We start from the raw sequence: 22,376 nt of genomic DNA, 5'->3' as shown, positions 1-22,376 counted from the left end.
TAATGTCTATTACACTTTCGGCAATACAAATAATTGCTTCCATTAAACACTTTTCTGATGTATTTCATAAAGCCCATAATAAATTGCCGAAACTAAAACAGAGTAGTATCATTATTATTTAAGCCACATGTAGTCCCAATGTTAGAATAAACATCATTGAAATCCTATTTAAATACATGTGAAATTCTGTGCTCTTACCTCTTTGACAATGGTCCACTCGTTGTCTTCAAACACCCACTTACTGCACCGTGTCTCTGCTGATGTAAATTGGCCCAGAGGGCAAGTCTCATTTGTAATAAATGAGTTGTTGGTTTTATACATTGAGCATTGACTTGGTAAGTATGATTCACTTAATTTATCCGGAGGAATTGCTTCTTGTAACCATGGAGTTGAGTAAACAGGAGCAGTTTCATTGTCACAACCATCCACAAAACATCTTTCCATTTGCCAAAACAAAAACAGAAGTTTCTCATTAATATATCATATGAAACATTGTTACTAGAACTATCGACATACGCTAACTGAAACATTGTCCTGATTAGTAAAGAGAATATACCAGTACGGTTAAAATGAACCACACTTCAGATGTATTTCCAAAGAATGCCCTGTGGTTGCGCTCACGAATTATCTGGTAGGCCTATGGTATGATGTGTGTAGCAGACAATTCCTTCACATAATTATCAAAGTAAACACGTTACGATGAAGGCTATACAGTGCCGACACCGCAGTACGGCGGGATGGTAGGGTGACGTTTTAAAAGAAGCGATTTAGGATTTAGGATTTAGATTTCTGGGTTTTCGGCATCTAAGGCCATTTAGCCCTTCACATTTTGAGGGATGACATCCCTCAACGAGCACACAATCCGGGGAAAGGGAAGGAAGAAAGGATGGGGGAAGAAAGGAAGCGTTCTGGGACCTATAAGTTAGGTAGCACCCCGGCATTTGCCTGGTGTGAATAAGGAAAACCCAGGAAAACCTCATTCAGGGTGGCTGGTCTGAAAAAGCGTTTTTACACTTTTTCGATCGAGTGCTCCCATCGGGAATCGAACCCGGAACCGCTAGCACCGAAGGCGATTTAAAAGAAGCGAGTGGACATGAAATTTCATGTTAAACTGGGTAGACATTTACGAGGACTGTTACTCTGCTACAGGAAGCATATGGAAAGGATGTAATGTCCCAGGTCTAAATGAACAAGTGGAACAAGCAATTCACATATGTTCGCCGATGATAGTCCACATCCAGGGAGATCTCACAAAGCAAAATATTCCTGTTCTTCGCAGTCTTCATAGTCTGAGAAACTGGTCTCAGCTGATTATTATCTCCATCCTAAGATCAAGTTTGAGATTTGCTTCAGCAGACTAGGTCAAGACATGTATCGAGTGCTCTGAAGGAGACGATAAAAGATGTTCTCCAGTAGTGCTTTCACAAATGGTGTGAGCTCTGGCAGAACTGCAACACTGTCAGAGGTCATTACTAAAGACCAATAGTTTTGGCAAAATGTTATAAATATCATATTTTGTCATTTTATGGTTTGTTTTTTACGTCTTATCGCCTTTCTACCAGGAATACAAGTCACATTGCTCACCATTGTTGTAGAACGTATCTTAGCTGTGAGAAGTGCCATCCACGTTCAAAATTTTTAACATTCCGGACCATTTGAAAATGCCGCCCCTCAACATTAACATTTGGCGCCAAATTTCTGTAATTTCCAGATCTCTACTATTAAGAAAATAGTCGAAGAAATTTGTCGCCCCGGGTCATGGCGTAAATACGGTCCTATCTGTGAGGTATGGAATTTAACGCTCTTCAGCAGAGGGGATAATGCGTTGCTGACCAACCAAATAGATGGTAAGAACGGTTGATGTTGCTAGGAATTCCAAGGTCGTGAGATGTGCTTAAAATATGATCCTGTCCAGTGTTCGAAGTGGAAGAAAAGCAGAGGCGGTTTGACTCGACATACCGGCTATATAAAATATTGAAATACAGTGAGGGCATGTTTCCTGGAAGATTGCATTTCTATTTACCTAATGAATCAAAATCATGGGAGGGCTATTCCATAATTACAGGGAAAGAGAACACGGAGAGGCTTTGCCGCTGCTCTCAACTTTCTGAGAAAAATAAATGAATATCCCCTCATATTATAGAGAATTATACACAAAACTGCTTAAAAACAGAGTTTTTATATAAAGAATTTTTAAACCACTTCTCGTGGTACAACTCTCGGACCCCAACTCGGCTGAAGGGTATTCCAGACTTCCGGAAGGTCAGCACCCTCCACAGCAGACAAGCTCTAAATCAATAAATACTCAAATTTTCAGATTTGAATACACCCAAAGTTCCCTACGCACTTGTACATATAAAACAACCAAATCCACCATTATTTTGTCAGCCACATATATTTTTTAAACTTGGCCTCCCATTGGGCTTTAGTAAGATAATCAAGAAATGCAGCGAAATTCATGTCATGAGGATTAACTTACTGATAAATGAATTTATTGGGAAAGCATGTAAGAGAATTGCTTTTTCTTATTTACTAAAAACTTCCATTAACTAGCAACATCAGATTCAATTGAAAGCAATCCCCTCAAATATTTAAATATTAGGAATACACTCACGCTCAAAGATCACCGCACACGTATTCACGGCGTTATCCAATTATTAGAAGGACGGAGAAATACTATTAACAAAGCCAACAGCTTTTTGATTGCATAAACTACATTTTTTCCTCTTAAATATCGGACTCAATTATGTATTTCTTTAGCATTGTAGGCACAAAAGAAGTTCCGACGACTCAATAACAATACTTTCCAATCTCATATTAAACGAGTCTCTTCGATACACTACCTTCTGATTGGATTGGGTCCATAATTCATTTCCTTCTGCCATGTGATCCTTATCGGCAACCAACATCTTGCATAGGAGTTCACCTCATTTTGTTTTTAAAATGAGGTGAACTACTTTGTAGATACCTCCTTTTAAAAACAAAAGGTAGGAAGAATAAGAAATATGTCGTAGTTGGCAACTTAGAAAGCTATTCGTCAATCACTTTTTTTTGTAAAAACGGATTTATTAAAGGTATATTAGCATCTATTTTACAGTGACGATATGTTTTGATCGCTAAAAACCAGACACGGTATGTGTTCATCACAGAAAACCAGAGGAGGTATGGCATACCACCGCATACCGTCTCACTTCGATCACTAACATCGGTAGATATTGAACAATCTCTTTTCAAGCCTCAATCTCATCCAAAAGGACAGACATCACTTGTGTTTTGGAAAACCTACAGACTATGCTCATGATATGATGGAATCAAAACATGTGTTGTATATCAAGACTGAGTTATCAAGTGCCAAGGTAGAGTTTTTCAGTTCCCGGCGTGAGCATACAGGTGTCTACAGTGCGTGTATACGGTACTTTATTTCTCGATAACTACTATCCAGATCCAAATTTAGTACGCAAGTAGTCCATTGCCTAAGGCAGGCTTCCTCAGCCTAAGCATGACCCCCTTTGATCACATAAACATCCTTTTGCCAGGAACTTGTATAAGTAATAATTTCCAGTATATAGTAACCTTTTGATTATTGGTGCTTATCCCTTATATATAGAGAGCTTTCATTTTGAAATAGTATTTTATTATGCATTTTTGTTTTATTTATTTTTCTTGTATTTTGATATAAAGTTTTTCCCCTGTTTTATACTTCTTCTATTCTAATGTTTTTTTTAACGATTCTATAATAATTTAATTTTTTTAAAAAAGTTTTGCTATATTTGCCAGTAAGTAGAGAGATAAAAGTATATTTATCAAAGTAAGAAATTAAAAATAATCTTTAAAAATATTATTTTTCTGCTACTTGATCTCAATTACATTTCCTTTTTTGACCGTTCGCGACCCCATAAAGGCCACGATCCCAAGATTGAGAAATCTTGGTCTAAGGAATAAAGATCGTTATATTGGTGGCCGAGCTGAGCCAGGGGCAGATTCGGTTTAGCTCGGCTCTACACGTATGAGGTATCTTATTTCTCGGTAACTACTGGCCGGATCTGAACGAAATTTGGTTGACAGGTACAGAAGATCGTTCGCTTTATATCCGACCATTTTTGACGGGTACTCACCTTAAGATATACCGCTCCGACACCACCGATCTTGTTCTATTGGACCCCCAAGCATTGTAGACTATCACACGGCATCGCAGTTTCCATTGCACCAAGCTCTGGCGCAGGACAGACATGGGAATTCTGTCCCATTCCTCCTTCCAAGCTTTCCAGAGGCTATCCAGCGTGCATGGGCGGCGATGTTGAAGACGTTGTTTCAACAGTTCAAATGCACCAAAATCCATTGGACTGGCATCTGGGCTTTTCACAGGAACATCTTCAAACGGAATGACCCGAATTCCAAATTCATCTGCCATTTCCTGATAAAAACGTGGTGATATTCTGGCGTATGACTCACTGCGATAGATAGGTGTCAGAATGGATTCTTGGAAGTATCTTGCATTCACCTTCACGTTTTTGTCCATCTTGCGTGTCATCAACTTACATTCATATACGAATTCTGTAACAAGTATAAAGCCACGAAGGAAACTTTCCATGAACTGACCAACAAAGTTGCCGCGCCCCTTGCCGCCAATGTCACGATGTGTCATCGCCCGAATGTGACCACTACCAGTAAGATGAACATATGGTTCATCCATTGTGACAACTTTCTTCTATTTGGAACTCGCAAGGCAATTTTCATACAATTTCCTGCAGTTCATCTTACCTTCGGCAACGTCAGGTGGTAGCCTGTGGTGTACACGGGGCTTCCGTACACACTTCAACCTGAGGTGCTTGCGAAGCGAATTGTTTCGTTCACAGTTGACGGTGGAAGGCGGAATCTGTGACTCATATCACGTTGCGTCGAAGACTTTCTTGGCACGGCAATCGACCAATCTCCCTTAGCACAACAGGTGTCACTTTGCTTGCAGCCCTTCTCCTCGTGGTTTCTGTGGGTGAATGTTTCGCAAGAGGAACCTGTTGTGTGTAACGGGCCAGAATAGCTTTCGGAGTAGTCACCCCGTGTGTTGATCCATTCTCTCGACACTTTCACAATGCGTACATATGCAAACTTAGCATGAAAAAGGACCATTACGTAACCCTTCCAATACCGGTTGATTTTCGGCGCTATTAGATAACACTCACGCACCTACAAGGTCAGACACAACATTGCTCCCGCCAGCAAACCTATAGTTCCAGCATGATACGCCAGATGGCAGTACCGAATCGAAAATGATCGGATATAAAGCGAACATCCCGCTGTAGACCATCGTCTAAAGAATAAAGCTCGCTGTATTTGGTGGCTGAGCTCGGGTAGGAACGAGCTCTGCTCGGCAACAGAGACTGTGGTCCATAGCTTTGCACACTGGGAGCTTCTCGGTTCGATTCACCGCTGTGTTCCACTTATTAAGATTTATTTTCCCAGTTTGTCTGTAATGTTTGATGTTATATTTTGCCACAATTTTTTGTCTTTAGTCAATAATTTGAAGGTACCGTTCTGTAAACGGACAGGCCTATATTATACGTGCAATAAAGATAAGCGTGAAACTCCGGGTTATTTTTGACTGTACTACTATTTTACAGAGCTGCAACATTACCAGGTGTTAATAAAGAGTGAATTACTTATAATATTCAATACTGTAAGTAATCTATACACAAGAAGTTAGGTAATACACTTTTATACTTTTTATACTTATGACGATGCATGAGTTTATCCTGATTTCTTCTCATTTTTCAAAATATTAAATTTTCATTTTCAAAGTAAGTTAAGAAGTAATTTTAATTTTTAACCTAGTAATTTAATATTGAGAAACTATTGCTTACTAGAATGGCCCTTATCTCTCTATATAAAAGAAGTCATGACTATCTTAACGAACGCCAAGGCCAAACCGCTTAAGCTAGAAACTTGAAATTTAGACAGTACATAGGATTTGTAAAGTATCATTAAGGATCTACACTACAGCGAAATTAAGCTACCGTTAATTTTAGAGTTTTTCTGTAATATCTTCAAAACAAATAAAAATATCGAAAAGCAGAAACGTAGTGAACTAGACAATACGATTTTGCATGTGATCCTTTACCACAATTCACCCATCTGCTTTTGGTATGCCGCTATTTACAGAATCCGCAAAAAAAAAAAAAAAAAAAAAAAAGCTAAATCTATCTACAGTTGCAAATCGAAAGCAGATAGATGAGTTGTGATAACGGTATCACATGCAAGATCGTATTATCTAGTTCACTACGTTTCCGCTTTTCGAATATTTTTATTTGTTTTGAAGATATTACAGAAAAGCTCAAAAATTAGCGGTAGTTTAATTTCACTGTAGTGAAGACCCTTAAGAAGAGATTTTTGGAAACTCAACGGAGAAGGGGAAATGGGAGTGACAATTATAATAGTAAAATGTCTATATCTCCGAATCTCTGACGGGTAGAGTCATGAAATTTGGTATGTGGACTTCCCATTTAAAATAATTAGACACGTGTTTTTCCGCTTTTTAATATTTCATCTGGAAGGTAAGAAAAAAGGAAGTAGAAAAGAAAAAGAGTTGGGGTTGTAATCATTGTTAAAACAAAATGCCATATCTCGATATTCTCTAAGGATAATGAATGAAATTTGATATCTTCTCATTTATAATAATTAAAGACATTTGCACTATAAGAGAAGAAAAAGGCGGGGAGAAAAAAGGGTGGGGTTGCAATTGATATAATAAGATAGCCGTATCTCAAAATTCCTTAAGATTAGAGGTATGTTAGGGATATGAGAGGTGTAAGACCATAGGACGAGCAAATGTGGGGATCTGGGGTCGAAATTCTCACAAGTAAACCTTACGTTTGGGTGAATCGAGTTGCTGACTGAGACACATATGAGAAAGTAGTACTAAATGTGGTCAGTATTTCAGTGAAGTTGTAGATGCGAAGCTCCAGGGGTTTAGGAGATACAGCTACCAGAACATCACATGGAAGTACAGAATAGTCTTCATACAGTTGAAGGTAAAAGCTCTGTAAGACTTTTTGTAACGACAAAAGGTGAATAACAAATATATGGGTACATATTAGGACTAGGGGGAAGTCATATAGTAAGGGTATACCTGATGACGGCCATCTTGAAATCCGCCATTTTGAATTAAGGTTAAGTTTTTAAAATAGGAATAGTGTCATGTGATACATGATTTAAGGCGCAAATTTAATCAGAAGAACAATGGTGACGTTAATTTTGATTTACGCGCAATTGGTAAAAAGTTACAGGGAAATTAAATATTGTTGCAGCATATTTATTAGTCCTTTACCCCACCTTGTAAATTTTGTGTGAATGATAATAGTTAAGTAAAAAGCAGGTGGATAAATATTAGGTCTATGGTAAGAGTTGCCTTGATGGCGGCCATGTTCAAATCCGCCATTTTGAATCAGACAGAAGTTTTAAACAAAACGCATAACAGTGACACCTTATCAATAGCAAATTTTACCATAACTCCAACGGTATAACCATTTTGCTTTATCATTAACCAGCACAAAATTAAATGAATCGCTCCTTACGACTACTGTTTTGACGGAATTGTTAACGACAAATGTGTCAAGTGTAACTCGATTGCCTTTGTCAGGTGTGCTCACTTTGAGCAGAGCATTTGTGCAAGTCATGCACTCTTTTCTGAACTACATATTGATTGTACTAATTGAGGACTTTTCTGGAAGAAAGACCCAAGTTCAATTATGACTCAATTCCACTTTGGTGATTTTTCCTTAAATTAGCAACTTGTTTATGCGATAACAAATGCTGGTTAATGATAAAGTAAAAATGATTATACCGTTGGATTTATGGTAAAATTTGCTATTAATAAGGTGTCAATGTCATGCGTTTTGTTTAAAACTTTTGTCTGATTCAAAATGGCGGATTTGAACATGGCCGCCATCCAGGCAACTCTTACCATAGACCTAATATTTATCCACCTGCTTTTTATTTAATTATTATCATTCACACAAAATTTACAAGGTGGGGTAAAGGACTAATACATATGCTACAACAATATTTAATTTCCCTGTAACTTTTTACCAATTGCGCGTAAATCAAAATTAACGTCACCATTGTTCTTCTGATTAAATTTGCGCCGTAAATCATGTATCACATGACACTATTCCTATTTTAAAAACTTAACTTTAATTCAAAATGGCGGATTTCAAGATGGCCGTCATCAGGTATACCCTTACTACATGACTTCCCCCTAGTCCTAATATGTACCCATATATTTGTTATTCACCTTTTATCGTTAAAAGGAGTCTTACAGAGCTTTTACCTTCAACTGTATGAAGACTATTCTGTACTTCCATGTGATGTTCTGGTAGCTGTATCTCCTAAACCCCTGGAGCTTCGCACCTACAACTTCACTGAAATACTGACTACATTTAGTACTACTTTCTCATATGTGTCTCAGTCAGCAACTCGATTCACCCAAACGTAAGGTTTACTTGTCAGCTACAAGACTAATTATAAATATATTCCCCACCTTGAAAGAATATGTTATCAAATAATTATGGCGTTATAAGCTTATATAGCGAACTGAAAACAAATAATAATCGTAAAAATCTCGAGAATAATCTTAATTACAGAATATAAGTTGTAATAGACAAGAATTTTGGCACATATTTTATAGGCTTTATGTACTGACCTGTATCTTGGAATTCCTGCCGTGAATACGTATGTCAAACTGTTGGCAGCGGCAAAAAACACAGGAAGGCATAGCAGAAAGTAGTTGACGGCTTGGTACTTCCCAAATTCTCCCAGCTCCTCCAAAATGTCATCGAAATCCATTGTGCATCAATAGCTCTTGCCTTTAGAAAACAAAATACGTAATTATGTATAAGAGCTGGTGCGTAGAAACGATTAAAGCGGAGCTTTACAACTTGTATAACGTAGGATGTTCAGAAAGAACATTTCCGATTTCAACTGTAATAATAAATTAGGAAAGAAGGTTGTTTTAAACTAGGTAATACTTATTCTATCTTTATGCAATTTGTTGGATAAAAATATATCCTACCTAAGTATTACGAAATTTTGACTTCGGTTTTCGTAACAAATCGTGTGTTATTAATTGCAATTCAAAATTAGACGTTTTCACTGGTGTAGTGTCCAACACGCCTTTAGTGCACGCAGGGCCTGCCCTAGGCAATTTGCCGCCCCGTGCAGTGATATAATTTCCCTCCTTCCTCCAGAAAGAACAAATCTTAAAAGCTACGATTTTAAGTATGATACCCTTTCATGAACAACGAAGGAGGGGGAAAAGCACTCGCACTCAGAAAGGCCTAACACTACAAATATAATTTCGTTGTGGCTATTTTCTTCTTTAAATAATAATCTATTATGTTAGTGAAAGATAAAGTAACCACACCTGCAAAGGAAAGACTAATCCGTTTTACAGAATTCAATATACAACTTCAATCTCAATATATTAGTCTGCAATTCCGTGTAACTAACTCTTTTATCTTTATTTATTGATTTTCCTTCTACATTTGTTAAAAAAAAATTAAAAAACTTGTTTCCACCTTCAATGATTTGGAACTTGTTTGTGACAAAGACAAGACTAGTTTTCATATCAAAACTGCGACAACTAACTAAACGGAACAGGTGTTAACCACTGTTCGAAAATTGTATTGTTCTTGTATTTAACAACAATCAAGCTGTTCATACTGGGATTTGTTTGACCATTTGCTTTAAGCACTGTTTATGTGACCTTAAACAAATGCGACCTAAACATGATTTATGGTGTAGTATTCAAATAGGTCAGTCGTGGGACGTAAAACTGAAATATTTCATTTCATTTCATAAGTAAATTTAATTACAAGAATATTTATTTTAAATAATATATTTATGACAAATTTAGCCGTTCTTTGAAACTTGCCACCATGTGCAAATGCACATGTTATGTATATGGTAGAGCCGGCCCTGAGAGTTCCATTCCCTGAGGAAGAACATTGTAATGTGAGACCATTACGGTACTTCCGATTACGCCTAAAAACTGTAAATAAACGTCTCGTGTAGTCTCGATATTGAAAGGGACGCAAAACTTCAATTTAACTCATTACAATCGATATAACGGGAATTTCCCGGTGTTGGATTTCCCTTATGAAAGTTTTTCTAACTATGACCCAACGATCACTATTTGGAGTAACACCCTCTTAATACCGAATCTAAGGGGTAATATTGTTAACAAATTATTAGTTTGATCAATGTACAGTAAATCTATGAAATGAGGTTTACCAACGATTCCGTACATTGACCCAATAAATAATGTTCCGTAAAATGCAAGTTGGCCCAACATATGTTGAAAGTTGGTAAATCAACCGATGACTCCAGATCAGTATTTGTCGTTTGTTCAACTATGTGCTACTTCAGGTACTAAAGGTACATCGAGGAACTGTGGACCAAATCAAAAATACTCTTGTTTTATATGTAAGTGGTCCTATTCTCGATACGGCTACAGAAATATTAACTAACAAAGCGAACGAATTGTTACACAAACATTTTAAGGAGCCGCAATGGCTCAGTGGTAGAGCGTTCACCTCTGGTGCTTGGGATCCTTGGTTCGATCTCAGCTCGCGCTGAGCTTTGTGGTGGACAAACATCGTGTGCGTGGGTTTTCCTCGGGTTCCTCCCGTTTCCTTGCACTTTCTTCATTTTACTATCTCATTCATTTCACATCATCACCGTCTCCTTTGGCCTAACCGGCACAAACGTGGGACGTAAAACTTAAAGATTTCATTTCATTTACAAACACGTTAAACAAACATGCGCAAATTAATATCTGCTAATAAAATTTATCTAATTATAATACTTACAAGACCGGCATCAAGGCTTAAAAATATCACTTTGATACGATTTCTTCTCAACTCGTGCACTCGATGGACATAATTCTTCCAACAGTCATTCATATGTTCTTGATATGCGTGACTTGTAACGCTGCCAACATCTCCTTCAAGCAATCTTCCGCTAATCTGTTTAATTTTATGGTTTCCATGGACAATTGTAACTCCTGCAGTCGCATGTGTGTGTGTATAAATCATTATGTTTATTGGACAATCGCTTCTCCGGTTCCATATATTTTTTGTCACACTTCCTATTAACACGAAAAAAAATTTTGGTCTGTGTCACTGAACTTTAGTTCGAATCTTTCTTTTCTTCCAACTACTTAGTACTGGAAAAATGATTAGTTTATCCTAGTAATTTTTTTTCCTTCGACAAGAACGTGGTCTTAAAGGTATAATTCTCATCTGTAGTGCAAAGAGGTTTTGGTTCGAGCCTAGGTTTTCAGTTTTTCCTTTGGTTTCCCGGAAACTATCTTAAGTCGTCCCTTTGGTAATGGCATTTAGATATGGAGTATTCAGAGCAGAAGGGAATTATGTCACATTACCAAAGTTGTGATAAAAATAGAATAAAGTCTGTAGGTATTACTTAATTACAGGTAAACGTTTGCACGGTTTTCGTCTGTAGTTTCTTATCTTCTTTTATCTCGTCCCTTTTCGTTTATGGTTTCCAAATGTATCCTGGTTTGTTTCCAACCAGGCGTAATGGTTCCTGATTCCAGTATGTTGTTTACCACACTATTATGTCTTTGCAAAGACTTGCTTTCTAAGTTTAGTAACATCCTATCTTGATCTTTCGTCTATTTCTACTACCTTTCTTCTTTTCAATATTATTTTCTAATTCTCTGCTTTCTTCCTGTTTGTTTCAGGTTTTTTCGTTCTGTTCAATAACCGTTACTCTGGTCTTTTTGTCATCTCTTGTTAATTACAATTTTGCTTTATGTCGAATCTTTTTAACTATACCACAGTCTTTTTTTTTCCTTTTTTTTTAACATTTTCATGTTATCGTCTCGGAAGATTGCACTTTTCTTATTTTATCTTTTATTTCTAACATTTCCTGTTTCCCTTCCTTGTTGATTTCTCGTTATTCTCTTTCTTCAAACTTCTCATTTTCACTATGTGAGCTTTCTTTTTTGCTATTTATGAAATGTTCTTCTTCTCTTCCATTTTTCCTTCATGTGTTTCAAACTATATTCTATGTATTCTCTTTTGCTTCTGTGGTTCACTTGAATTTTTGACAATCCTTTGATATATATTTTTTATATTAGTGTCCTCAACTGCGATTTTCTTAATTTAACTTTTAAGGGCCTGTAAGTTTGCTCATGTATGCTATTTACTTCTAATATTTCCTTGTATTTCATTGTTTCTTCCTTACTCAATGGCTATAGTATTGTCTTTATCACCTTTTGTGATTTCCTCCTATATGGTCAGTCTATCAATATTATATTATATTAATCTCTATCAGTAGCAGTATTGCGAATGCCAGGAGTTTTCCGTTAAACCTGGAGGTTTTATAATAACATCTAGTGGTAAAAATTCCTTTCCAGCTAGTTTGTGGGAGATCTGAGATTTCAGAAATATAGTTATTACATCTTTCTTCAGTACTTGACGAGACAACTTCGCTGCAACTTTTGCTATAGCTTACTTAGCTCACGAATCTCTGCCGCGATTGACACCAACGAAGAATTTCCTCCGAGACAGATACTATTGAAGTAAATTAAGTATAATACTTAAGTTAATTCAATAGTATCTGTCTTGGAGGAAATTCTTTGTTGGCGGCAGAGATTCGTGAGCTAAGCTCTAGTTTTAATTGTTTCTGTATGTAGGTTTAGTACATCTTTGCTTTGAAATTTGGTGTTTGTTGAGTGTATTTACAAGGTTCTCATGAACAATAGTAACAATAATTGATTTTCAATGGAAGGAACTGATGTTACTTCCTTGAGGAAGGATTGACCATTTAGTCAGTAACGAGGTTTAGGTTTTCTGGTTTTTTGAGTTCGTTTTCAGTGTTATTCAACTCTGCACGTCTTAATTGGTCTATATACACAATTTCAACTTGAGCAATGACAGATAAGAACGTTCGAAAATAAAGTTTGAGAGCACATTGCATTCTTCGCTGTAGTACTTTCTAGTTCCGGTAATCTCCATGAATACTAAGAATGATCAAGTTGTTAATATAGATAAAATATCGGACGTGATCAGTACGTGATTTATATAAAAGCAAATAATTGCTTAATAATAGCTTTCAACAATAACACAGACAATATCTTTAAGCAATCGGTTGGCAAACAGATTCCAAGAGAGTATTCTTTTTTTTTTTTTTTTTTTTTTTTTTGGATACTTTTCAATGCGCTAAAGCGGAGTTACCAAATATTTGAACTCATTTCGTATTGAATCCTATAATGTGGATATTATGCCATTTTTCAACGCCCTCTCCCCCTTCCCGATAACCGCTGATCCTTAGCTTGCGCAAGTTGAAATTTGGTGCATAGAATTATTATATTAACACATGAATAATCGAATAAAGTCAATATCGAACTTAAAAATCAAAATGTCCACGTTTTTGACAAAACTTTGACCCCTATAACTATTAGAGGTTAACGTTCCTCGTTATTATGCGTTGAGGTATGAGATGAATTATAATAATGGAATTACAAATATGGAAGGAAATGGAAAATCTCCCAGACAAAACTACACACGATGTTTGCCCATCACAAAGCCCACTTGACGAGACCTGGGATCGAACTAGAGACCCCACGCCCCGGAGATGACCCATAATGATTGATCCTTCAGTTTGTGTAAATTTTGAAATTTGGTACATAGACCAATTAAGACATAAATAATCGAACAATGTCAAAAGCGAACTCAAAAATTAAAAGGTCCATTTTTGGGGCAAAATTTAGACCTCCATAACTTATGACTAGTTTATATAAGTCGAAACTTAGTGTGTAGACTAATTAAGATTATAAAATCTAGTAATATCAAAACGAATTTAAAACATCAGAAGACCTAAAAGTCATCGACCAACAATTCTATTTTGTTTAGGATCACAATTCTGGTATTTAAATTATTTTAAAAACTTTAGGAACATAACACAGGATCTTATTCTGCGTTTGTTTCGTTTGCGATGTCAAATAGTATGGAGCTTTCAATCAGTTTAATTGTAAGGCTAGCTAAAAATGACAATATGGTGAAAAAAGAAACAAACTAGGGCCACGCCCACCAAAGACACACTATGCAATATATTTTTCTAAATCGAAGCACAACTGAGGAATTAAGAAAACTAATTTCAGTCTTGAAACTGCGCAGTGATGCGAAAAGATCTGTTGTCTTGCTGACCATACATTACCTCACTAAAAGACACCTTGTCAAATCACAACTTCTCGTTTTGTTGTTATCAGTGGCGCATGCAGAATTTCATTAAGGGAGAGAATTTAAATACTCAATCTCATAAGTTTTCAAGACAAGCGTGGCTTTCGTATATAAAGCATAATTTAATACGGTAAATGTTTGTTTTCCATAATATCTCGCGCAAAGAGCGTCTAAACCCCACTTGAGTGTCCGAGTAATTATTATTATTATTATTATTATTATTATTATTATTAGTAGTAGTAGTAGTAGTAGTAGTAGTAGTAGTAGTAGTAGTGGAATCTATCTATATTAGCCACTATCGACTCTCATTAAAAAGGCCAACTTAGACACGTGGCATATTACAGAAAATATATGTATTTTGAAGTAAAATCTATGATACTTTGTAATACATCAATTTCTAATATAGTAATTAGTATTACTTTGTATCTTATAATTCTGAGACAAAGTGGTTCAGTGGTAGAGCGCTTACTTCCGGTGCATAGTGTCCCTGATTCGATCCCCGACCAAGTAAGTTGTGATGGACAACATTGTGCTCGTAGTATTTCTCGGGATACCCCCGTTTCCTCCCACTTTCTCATTCCATCAATTCTTCCATCATCATTCATTTGCCTTAATCATCCGTCTCCTTTAGCCTAAAGGGCATAATCGTGGGACGTTAAACCGTAAGATTTTATTTCACTTTTTGTATCTTATAATTAATATATAATTATTTCTGCAATATAAAAATAGTGCAAGTAATATCTGTCTTAGTTTGACAACTGCACACTGTAATTTAAATATGCTGTAATTTAAACATGTTAATTAACTAGGGTACATTTTGTAGTTTTGTTTTCCCTTCCGCTTTAACATTAGACGTAAATAAGATCATCAGTTCCAAGAAATACTCAGAACATTATGGCGTCTCACCTCCCCCTCCTCATAGTGAAAGCCCACAATCGATCCTTTATTGTGAATGTATATATACGAGGGCCGTTCGGAAAGTAACCTCCGATTGGTTAAAAAAAAAAAACACAAAAGTAAATAAGAATAATTTATTATATACATCTGAAAACTACTTCTTTGTTCTATTTTTCAACATATTTTCCATAAACATTCAAGCAACCTCTGCACTAGCTTAGAAATTCCATCAGCATAAAAAATCTCCCGCCTGTGCCTTGAGCCAGCCTGTGACCGCATCTCTCAATTAATCACCCATCGTGCACAGTACTTCTTGTAGCCTAACCTGTGTGTCACTACGTCATATAACACACTCCTAGAAATTTGAGGAAATTCATCCGAGATTGAGAAACCTCGATTTTCACGAACTTTTTTTTTTTTATCAATTTTCTGAACGTGTTCATCAGTGACCACTAAATGAATGAACCCATTCACGAACAGCTCCTTCACTTTGGTCCATACACGGTGTAAAGTTCGCAATTAATAGCTACTCCCGAATATTGTTTTGCCGTAAGAAAACGTATAACAGCTCGCATCTCGCACTTGGTGGGATTTTCAATTGCAGCACACATTTTCAGAGGCTACAAAAGTGGAACTAGTGATCAGACAACCTTCACTCTATACCACGGCTGAATGCAGATTGATTCAGTGATGCCAACCTGAAACATGAAATCCCATGTCGAGAAGCAAATATATATATATATATATATATATATATATATATATATATATATATATATATATATATATATATATATATATCCCATTTTACGTATGAATTTCCCACGTTATACTAATTAAAAGTATGCTATAATATTAAAATTAAATTTCCCTGTATTAGCCACTTTTTAAAATTTCGATCTTCTCGAAAAATCCCGTATATACTGCTTTTTATTCCTTTCCAAGAAAATAAAGTCAAAAATTCCCACGATATGGGATTTTCCCCACAGGTTGGCATCACTGGATTGATCTATCGCGTACGTCTGTGCAAAGATGGTACCGCCCCCCCTCCCATACTTCACACACCAATCGGAACTTACTCTTCGAACAAACCTCGTAGTTTACATTCATCCAATGGATTTTGACCATTAAGTAATGGGAAGAAGTTGAGCAGCTATAAATTCTTAGTAGCTGGTCTTCATAAAATATTCAAGAATATGTGACTAAAACAAAGGTCATCTATAGCTCAACAATTTTGTCTAGATTGAACTACCAAATGTCTTTAAAGGCAGAATATGAATGGGAAGACCTAATGGCGCCGATCTGCTCATATACTTTTCGACAATAGATATAAAAAATAATAAACAATGGCATCGCCTATTATACGATATCTCTGGAGAAGTTACTTCCAATGCACAAGTTGTCTCTTAAAGTTCATTGACTTTCCAAATCATAACGATTAAAAATTATCTGCAAGAATTTCGTAGAAATTAAGACCATATATAGTCTACTGTCGTCTAAAATGTTGCGTGAAACATATCATCATTATCATAGGTATTCTGCCATTATCGGCAGGTCACATGCTGCAACTGAGAAGCTTCCATGCTCCACGATCTTCTGTTAACCTTTTCGTCTTCACGTACGACTTTTCGGCTTTGAGAACGAAATTTATTTATTATTAACAGCATAGAAATAATATAACTTCAATACGGTAAAACTCCAGATCGCCAACTTTGGAGTAATAAATATTACATGCCTTATGCGAAAATGCAGACACTACAAAAATGACGCCAACCTAAGCAGCAGGTGGACATGTTAAATGTTTATTTCAACATTTAACACTCCAGCCATAGAGGATAGATAGGTTTAAGACTTCTAAAATGCAATGCAGTTAAAATACACTATACAAGCACGCATAGAAACTAAAATGTGTAGTGAAATCACTTCATCAGTGGCGTACGGAAGGAGAGATTATGGGTTTAACTCATCTTGAGGAAGATATTACGTAAAAGTAAACATTTATCATATGAAGATATGCTATGTATACCTAAAATGATACGAACTTGGAAGCTCGAATCCTTCCCTTCCCATTAATGCTGGAGCGCACACAGAAATTTTTGTTGGGAGGGTTACAAGCTTTGAGAGCATGTCCAATACTACAAGCTACTATGTCTATGTAATATTCACCGGGTATTATTCTACACCCGAAAAGACGATAAATAATTGTAAAATACTTCAACCTATATATTTTTTTTAAAAAAAGGATAGCACTAGATTGTTTTTATAAGAAAAAGAGTACAGATGAAATGTAAGATCAAATTTTCATGCTACATCAACCATTTCCCTGTTAAACAAGTACCGTAAACTGGGTGTACTTTGGCCCTTTAAAGGCAACTTTGGCCCAAAGGAAGAGACAGATTTGATTTCTTTCTAATGGTTATTATGGCTTCTTTTTCAGCAACAAAAATTTGTGGATCGAAGTATTGCAATGTTGAGAACACATGAATATTGGCGGTAGGGGTGTTTCCAGAACGTGGGAAGCAAAGTGCTAGCAAATGTTAGCAAGTAAACATTTATCATATTTCAAATTACACAACTTTTGTTCATTGCATTAGTGACATATCCTGAAGCACAAGTAAGTAGAGTACAAAAACATTTTCATTAGCAAATATTAATAAGTTAACGCCTTAAATGTTTGATCAATTACATACAAACTACTAAGCGTTTAATTGCGTGGGATAACATTGGCCCACATTTTCTGTGTTGGTAATGGCCCAATATTAAAGATGAAATGGTGTACAAATGGTGCAATGTAATAAGGAAGATTAACCACCCACTAGTTTCTAAAGAGAATATTATACAGTGCCTGCAGTAGCGGCCGGTGGATTGTGATTTCGGGTGTTGCAGTACGAACGATAAGAGACAGAAGACATAAAGTTGACTCATTGACTAATCAGCATAACTTTAGATGCAAATGCTATGTGACATGTTAAATTAAATAAAATTCTGTTTTAAAAAAATTTAAAAATTCAGAACATTTTATCCGATTAATCACCTTAATTAATTAGTAAGTTCATTCTCCTCTCTTTGATTGGAACAAATCTGTCTAATACATGCTGGTTGAAATCTGGTATTCTTATTGTCAGGTCTTTTTCGATGGAAAGCATAACCAATGGTGATAACCTTTCTTGGGACATTCAATTCCTTGCAAGTGTCAATTCTTTCTCATGTGGAAAAAAACTTTTCGTCTTTTGCTGACGCCATAGGTACAGTTAATATTAATTTCAGAAGCTTTGTAAATTCACTAAATATTTTTTTTTAGATTATTGCGAACGATTCATTCTAGCAAACTCAGTCCCTGACAGTGATCCGAATTCCCCTTCAGCGTTTACTGAAGAGAGTTCGTAGCAGAGATTAGTGTTATAAAAATTGTACATTGAATACACTTTATTCACAGTTTATCCAGGAAAATTTAAAATAAATTGAGGAAATGTATCTGGTGCAAACAACACAACTGCCATAAGATATCCTGTAAATTTAAACTGGATTTTTTTTTTTTTCGAACACTCTCCTGAATTGCCCTTTGCTTGTTTTGTTTAAGCCTTAATTGCAAATTTTTCTTCAGTTGAAAGCTGGTAAATGTTTTTTGTAAGTTATTTACAGAAGTCACGGTATACATTCAGAATTTATAGGTTATTTACAGAATTAAAGCACACACAATAAAACAAACCTAATAATTCAAAACCAAAACAGCTGATACAAAACAGGTACGGTATATGAATTCCGAATGTCACACACACATGTGCGTAAAAGAAAAAACTACATTCCAAATCATCCGTCTTGGTTGTTACGCAATGCACGATGAACACAATATACTTCCACATGAGGTGAAACAATGCTTACCAATGTGGTATGTTCTGAAAAGGAAACCTCGAAACCTGCCAGATGAAGGATCAGCATGTAACAGAAGCCAAAAATCAGAGAACATCAAAACAAACAGCACTGCCAGTTCTACACCCAGAAATGTTAACTGGGAGGGGTCCAAAGTATTTGACGGAGGTCCAATACGTCTACATAATATGGAACCTGTCTTATACTGCGCCCGAAAAGACGATAAGTAATTCTTACTTACTGTCACCTATATTTTTAGAAAAAATGATAGAACGATTATTAAGAAAAGAAAGAGTACATGATGAGGCGTAAAATAAAATATTTAGCCTACATCAATCGTTTCTCTGTTAAACAAGTATAGTTTGTTAGGAAAGTCTACAAATGTTAGTCAAGTTTCGAAATTTTTGGGAGGTCCGGACCCGGTGGACCCCCCTCTGGCTACGCCCCTGAGCATTGCTAACTAGTCCCAAATTCAATGTGGCGTTCCCCATCATACAGTTTTATGTGGAAATTATCAACAGTATAAAATATACTTATTTTATAAAAGAAATATGTTTATACTAAAATACTATCTACAGATGGGGGGGGGGGCATTTCTACATACTGACTTATTAATTTTTGATTCACAAATTACTGTAGAAGAAGCCTTAGTTATCAATATAAGCTAAGAATTAACTTATAAATGCGGGTCTACTTTCAATTGTTTTCTACTCTACTAGATATTTCTTTCTTATTTTGTAATTCTGCAATCACTTTTTTAAATTGTCATTATATTGATTTGCTTCAGTATGGTCCCGTAATTTAAAAATATGAATGCATAAAAACAAATTCCATTGAGTGAAATAAAATTCAGAAATCTTATTTAGCGCGAAAAAACTTCTCGTTCACTGGAAATCGTGCTGTGTTGCAGACGAACTGCAACGACCAGTCCCTTTAACTTCTGAGATAGGGGAAAGGAGACTTAACATTTGCTCCAATTGCCGCATTGAAGGAATCTGGTCGTTGTATGCTCGCTGCAACACAATATAACTGGGAGACTCTGTGAAGGATTATTTTTCGCTTTTTCAAACGGATTAACGGAACAGACAATTACAGAAGTAAAAAATATGTTATTTAAAGTGTATATATGCGAGTATCAAAAAGTATTTTTTCTGTTCTTTACTACTATTGATAATATTTTTTTTTCTTGAAATACTTTGGTCGTTGCGCAACGCTGCAACACTAACATTAGCCGCCACTGAGTGCCTGAATTGCAAGAATTTTCTTCCTAAAACTAAGCAGTATGGTACCGGTAAAGTACTCTACCGTAATGAATATGGTGCTCTTATTTTCGGATGTTAAGTATTCATCCACTTAGAGAGATTTTCACTGAACGATATTTTTGTTTTTGCCTCTAAATTGAACAAAGTGATTTCACCCCTATGTTTGTAATATCGGTATTTTAAGTTAAGTATTCAGAAATGTGTAGCACTCTTTTATAGATGTTTTGTATTCACCCGAGTAGAATACACATATTTTCATCAGACGATATTTCTCGTTCTATTGAAATTGTGTACAAACATTCATAATTTCACCAATGTGTATATAATACCCTGTTCTTCTCTTCTGCTTCTTAAATACAGTGCTACATTAATACTTTCGTGTATTAATTAGTAATTTTGACAAATGGGCTAAAATTACCCCAATCATGAAAAATCTTGCATAGCACCAAAAAATTGGAACTATAATCATCATTCTTGGTCACACTGAGTTTTTACTGCTTTCAAAAGAAAGCCAAAGGATAGCTTTTTAACAAGGAGAAATGTTATTAAATTACCTCCCTAATCTTAGATGTTAGAAACGGAATTTTGAAAATTAAGAAAAATGGGTCATAGTATACCCAGTTTACGGTATAGTTTTATTGAGAAAGTGAACAAATATATGTTCAGTTAGAAGACATAATGTTCTACCCTAAGATAGGTTATTCACTTACCTTAATATGGCTAGGTGAAGTAATTAAACCACTACAGCAAAGGTAGTATTGCCAGATCTTTTATTACGGAAAAGTGAAAAGTAAAAAAGCCGCCGTAGGAGAATTATGTTGAGAATTGTGATAGAGATACCACGCGCACAAGAACCGTCAAATTATGTTACCACTCCACAATTAGTCCCGTTACAGATATCACTTACGAATGTTCTCACGATATTCTTCCCATAGTATCAATGAGCAAAACCTTTCCTAGCAAATCAGTATTAAACTATTAATCAATTAGAAACACGCACACTTTTTTACGACTTACTCACTAGTAATATAATGAACTTGAGTAAACTTTTCACCTAATAAAAAATTAGAACTTAGCAATAAAGAACAGAAGACTTACAATGTTATAGTTTGTCTGAAGTAATGTAGTGCAGTGCAGGTGTCCTTGTTACATTGATAAACCACCTGGCGATTAATAAGTGCATTTTTAAAATCATCAATCACGATAAAGCAACCAGTCTTCTGTGACGACATTGTTTATTGGTTTGTATTCCAACAGCTGGGCTTTAAAGCCTACTAAATGGCTGCCTTGTTAATCGCTGTTGTTGTTGAAGAGATAGGAAGCCCTTTTCTCTCTCTCTCTTTTGATTTCTTTTTTTGCATATCTTTATCAACAATAAACATGAACAAAGGTCATCAATTTATTTTAAATAAACAGTGTTGCCACATTCGTAAAATGATGTTTATTCAAAAACCTATATGTGCATTCATCAACGGAAGCAGTTTTTTTTCCTTTACGTGGTTTTCCATTGTATTCGAAACAATAAAAATAAATATTCATTCATATATTTGCATTCCATTCAATATACTACTTTGTATATCAACCTATGGCACATGGTTTTTTATTGATATAAAATAACACTTGTCAAGCAGTCTATTCATTTTTCAGGAATTTTAGTTCCGTGTCGTGACGTAAATGCTTCGGCTCTCATTTTTTAAAGTTTAACGTCCCAAAGTTATGTCCTTCAGGCAAAAGGAGACGAATAATTGCGAAAATAAATATGTTGTGCTTTCCCAGTGGGAATCAATTCCGGAACCATGTGCACCAAAGGATCACGCGATAGCCATTAGACCAGCAGGAAGGGGTTTCGGCTCTGGCGATACAAGTGTTGAATACTTTCTAGAGGCGGATTCAGTAGAGCGGGCGCGGGCGCCTTCTCAAGAAAATATCTCTCTTTTCGTGTTATTTCCGCTCTCTACAGTCTTCTGTCTATATAAATTAATATAATCCGCTCTCAGTACAAACTAGCTAACCCCAAAGTGTTACAGAAGGTGTATTAGAGAAGTAATGAGACATTTTGTACTAACTATAAAGTTTTTATGTTTTTCAA

At 35.8% G+C, this 22,376-nt stretch overlaps 1 protein-coding gene across 4 annotated transcripts in view; it reads right to left on the bottom strand.

Moving 5' to 3' along the window:
* The window catches only part of LOC145664308 (organic cation transporter protein), a 55,772-nt gene extending 33,532 nt beyond the window's left edge, over positions 1-22,240 (bottom strand). The window contains exons 1-3 of one of the 4 annotated variants that reach the window (XM_081730877.1): positions 21,386-22,240; positions 8,696-8,858; positions 199-436 (exon numbers count right to left, since the gene is read on the bottom strand). In XM_081730877.1, the coding sequence (XP_081587003.1) occupies positions 199-436; positions 8,696-8,838 (381 nt within the window). In that variant the 5' untranslated portion in view covers positions 8,839-8,858; positions 21,386-22,240. Of the gene's footprint in view, positions 1-198; positions 437-8,695; positions 8,859-20,997; positions 21,341-21,385 lie in introns of those variants that run through there. The other 3 variants (XM_081730887.1, XM_081730860.1, XM_081730870.1) reach the window with 3 other exon arrangements.
* Between the last annotated feature and the right edge of the window lie 136 nt (positions 22,241-22,376).

The sequence above is a fragment of the Thermobia domestica genome, chromosome 1 (assembly GCF_964235325.1).
Source record: "Thermobia domestica chromosome 1, izTheDome1.hap1.1, whole genome shotgun sequence".
NCBI lineage: Eukaryota > Metazoa > Arthropoda > Insecta > Zygentoma > Lepismatidae > Thermobia > Thermobia domestica.
Note: the sequence above shows the minus strand (reverse complement) of the source record. Positions and strands in the feature narration are given on the sequence as shown.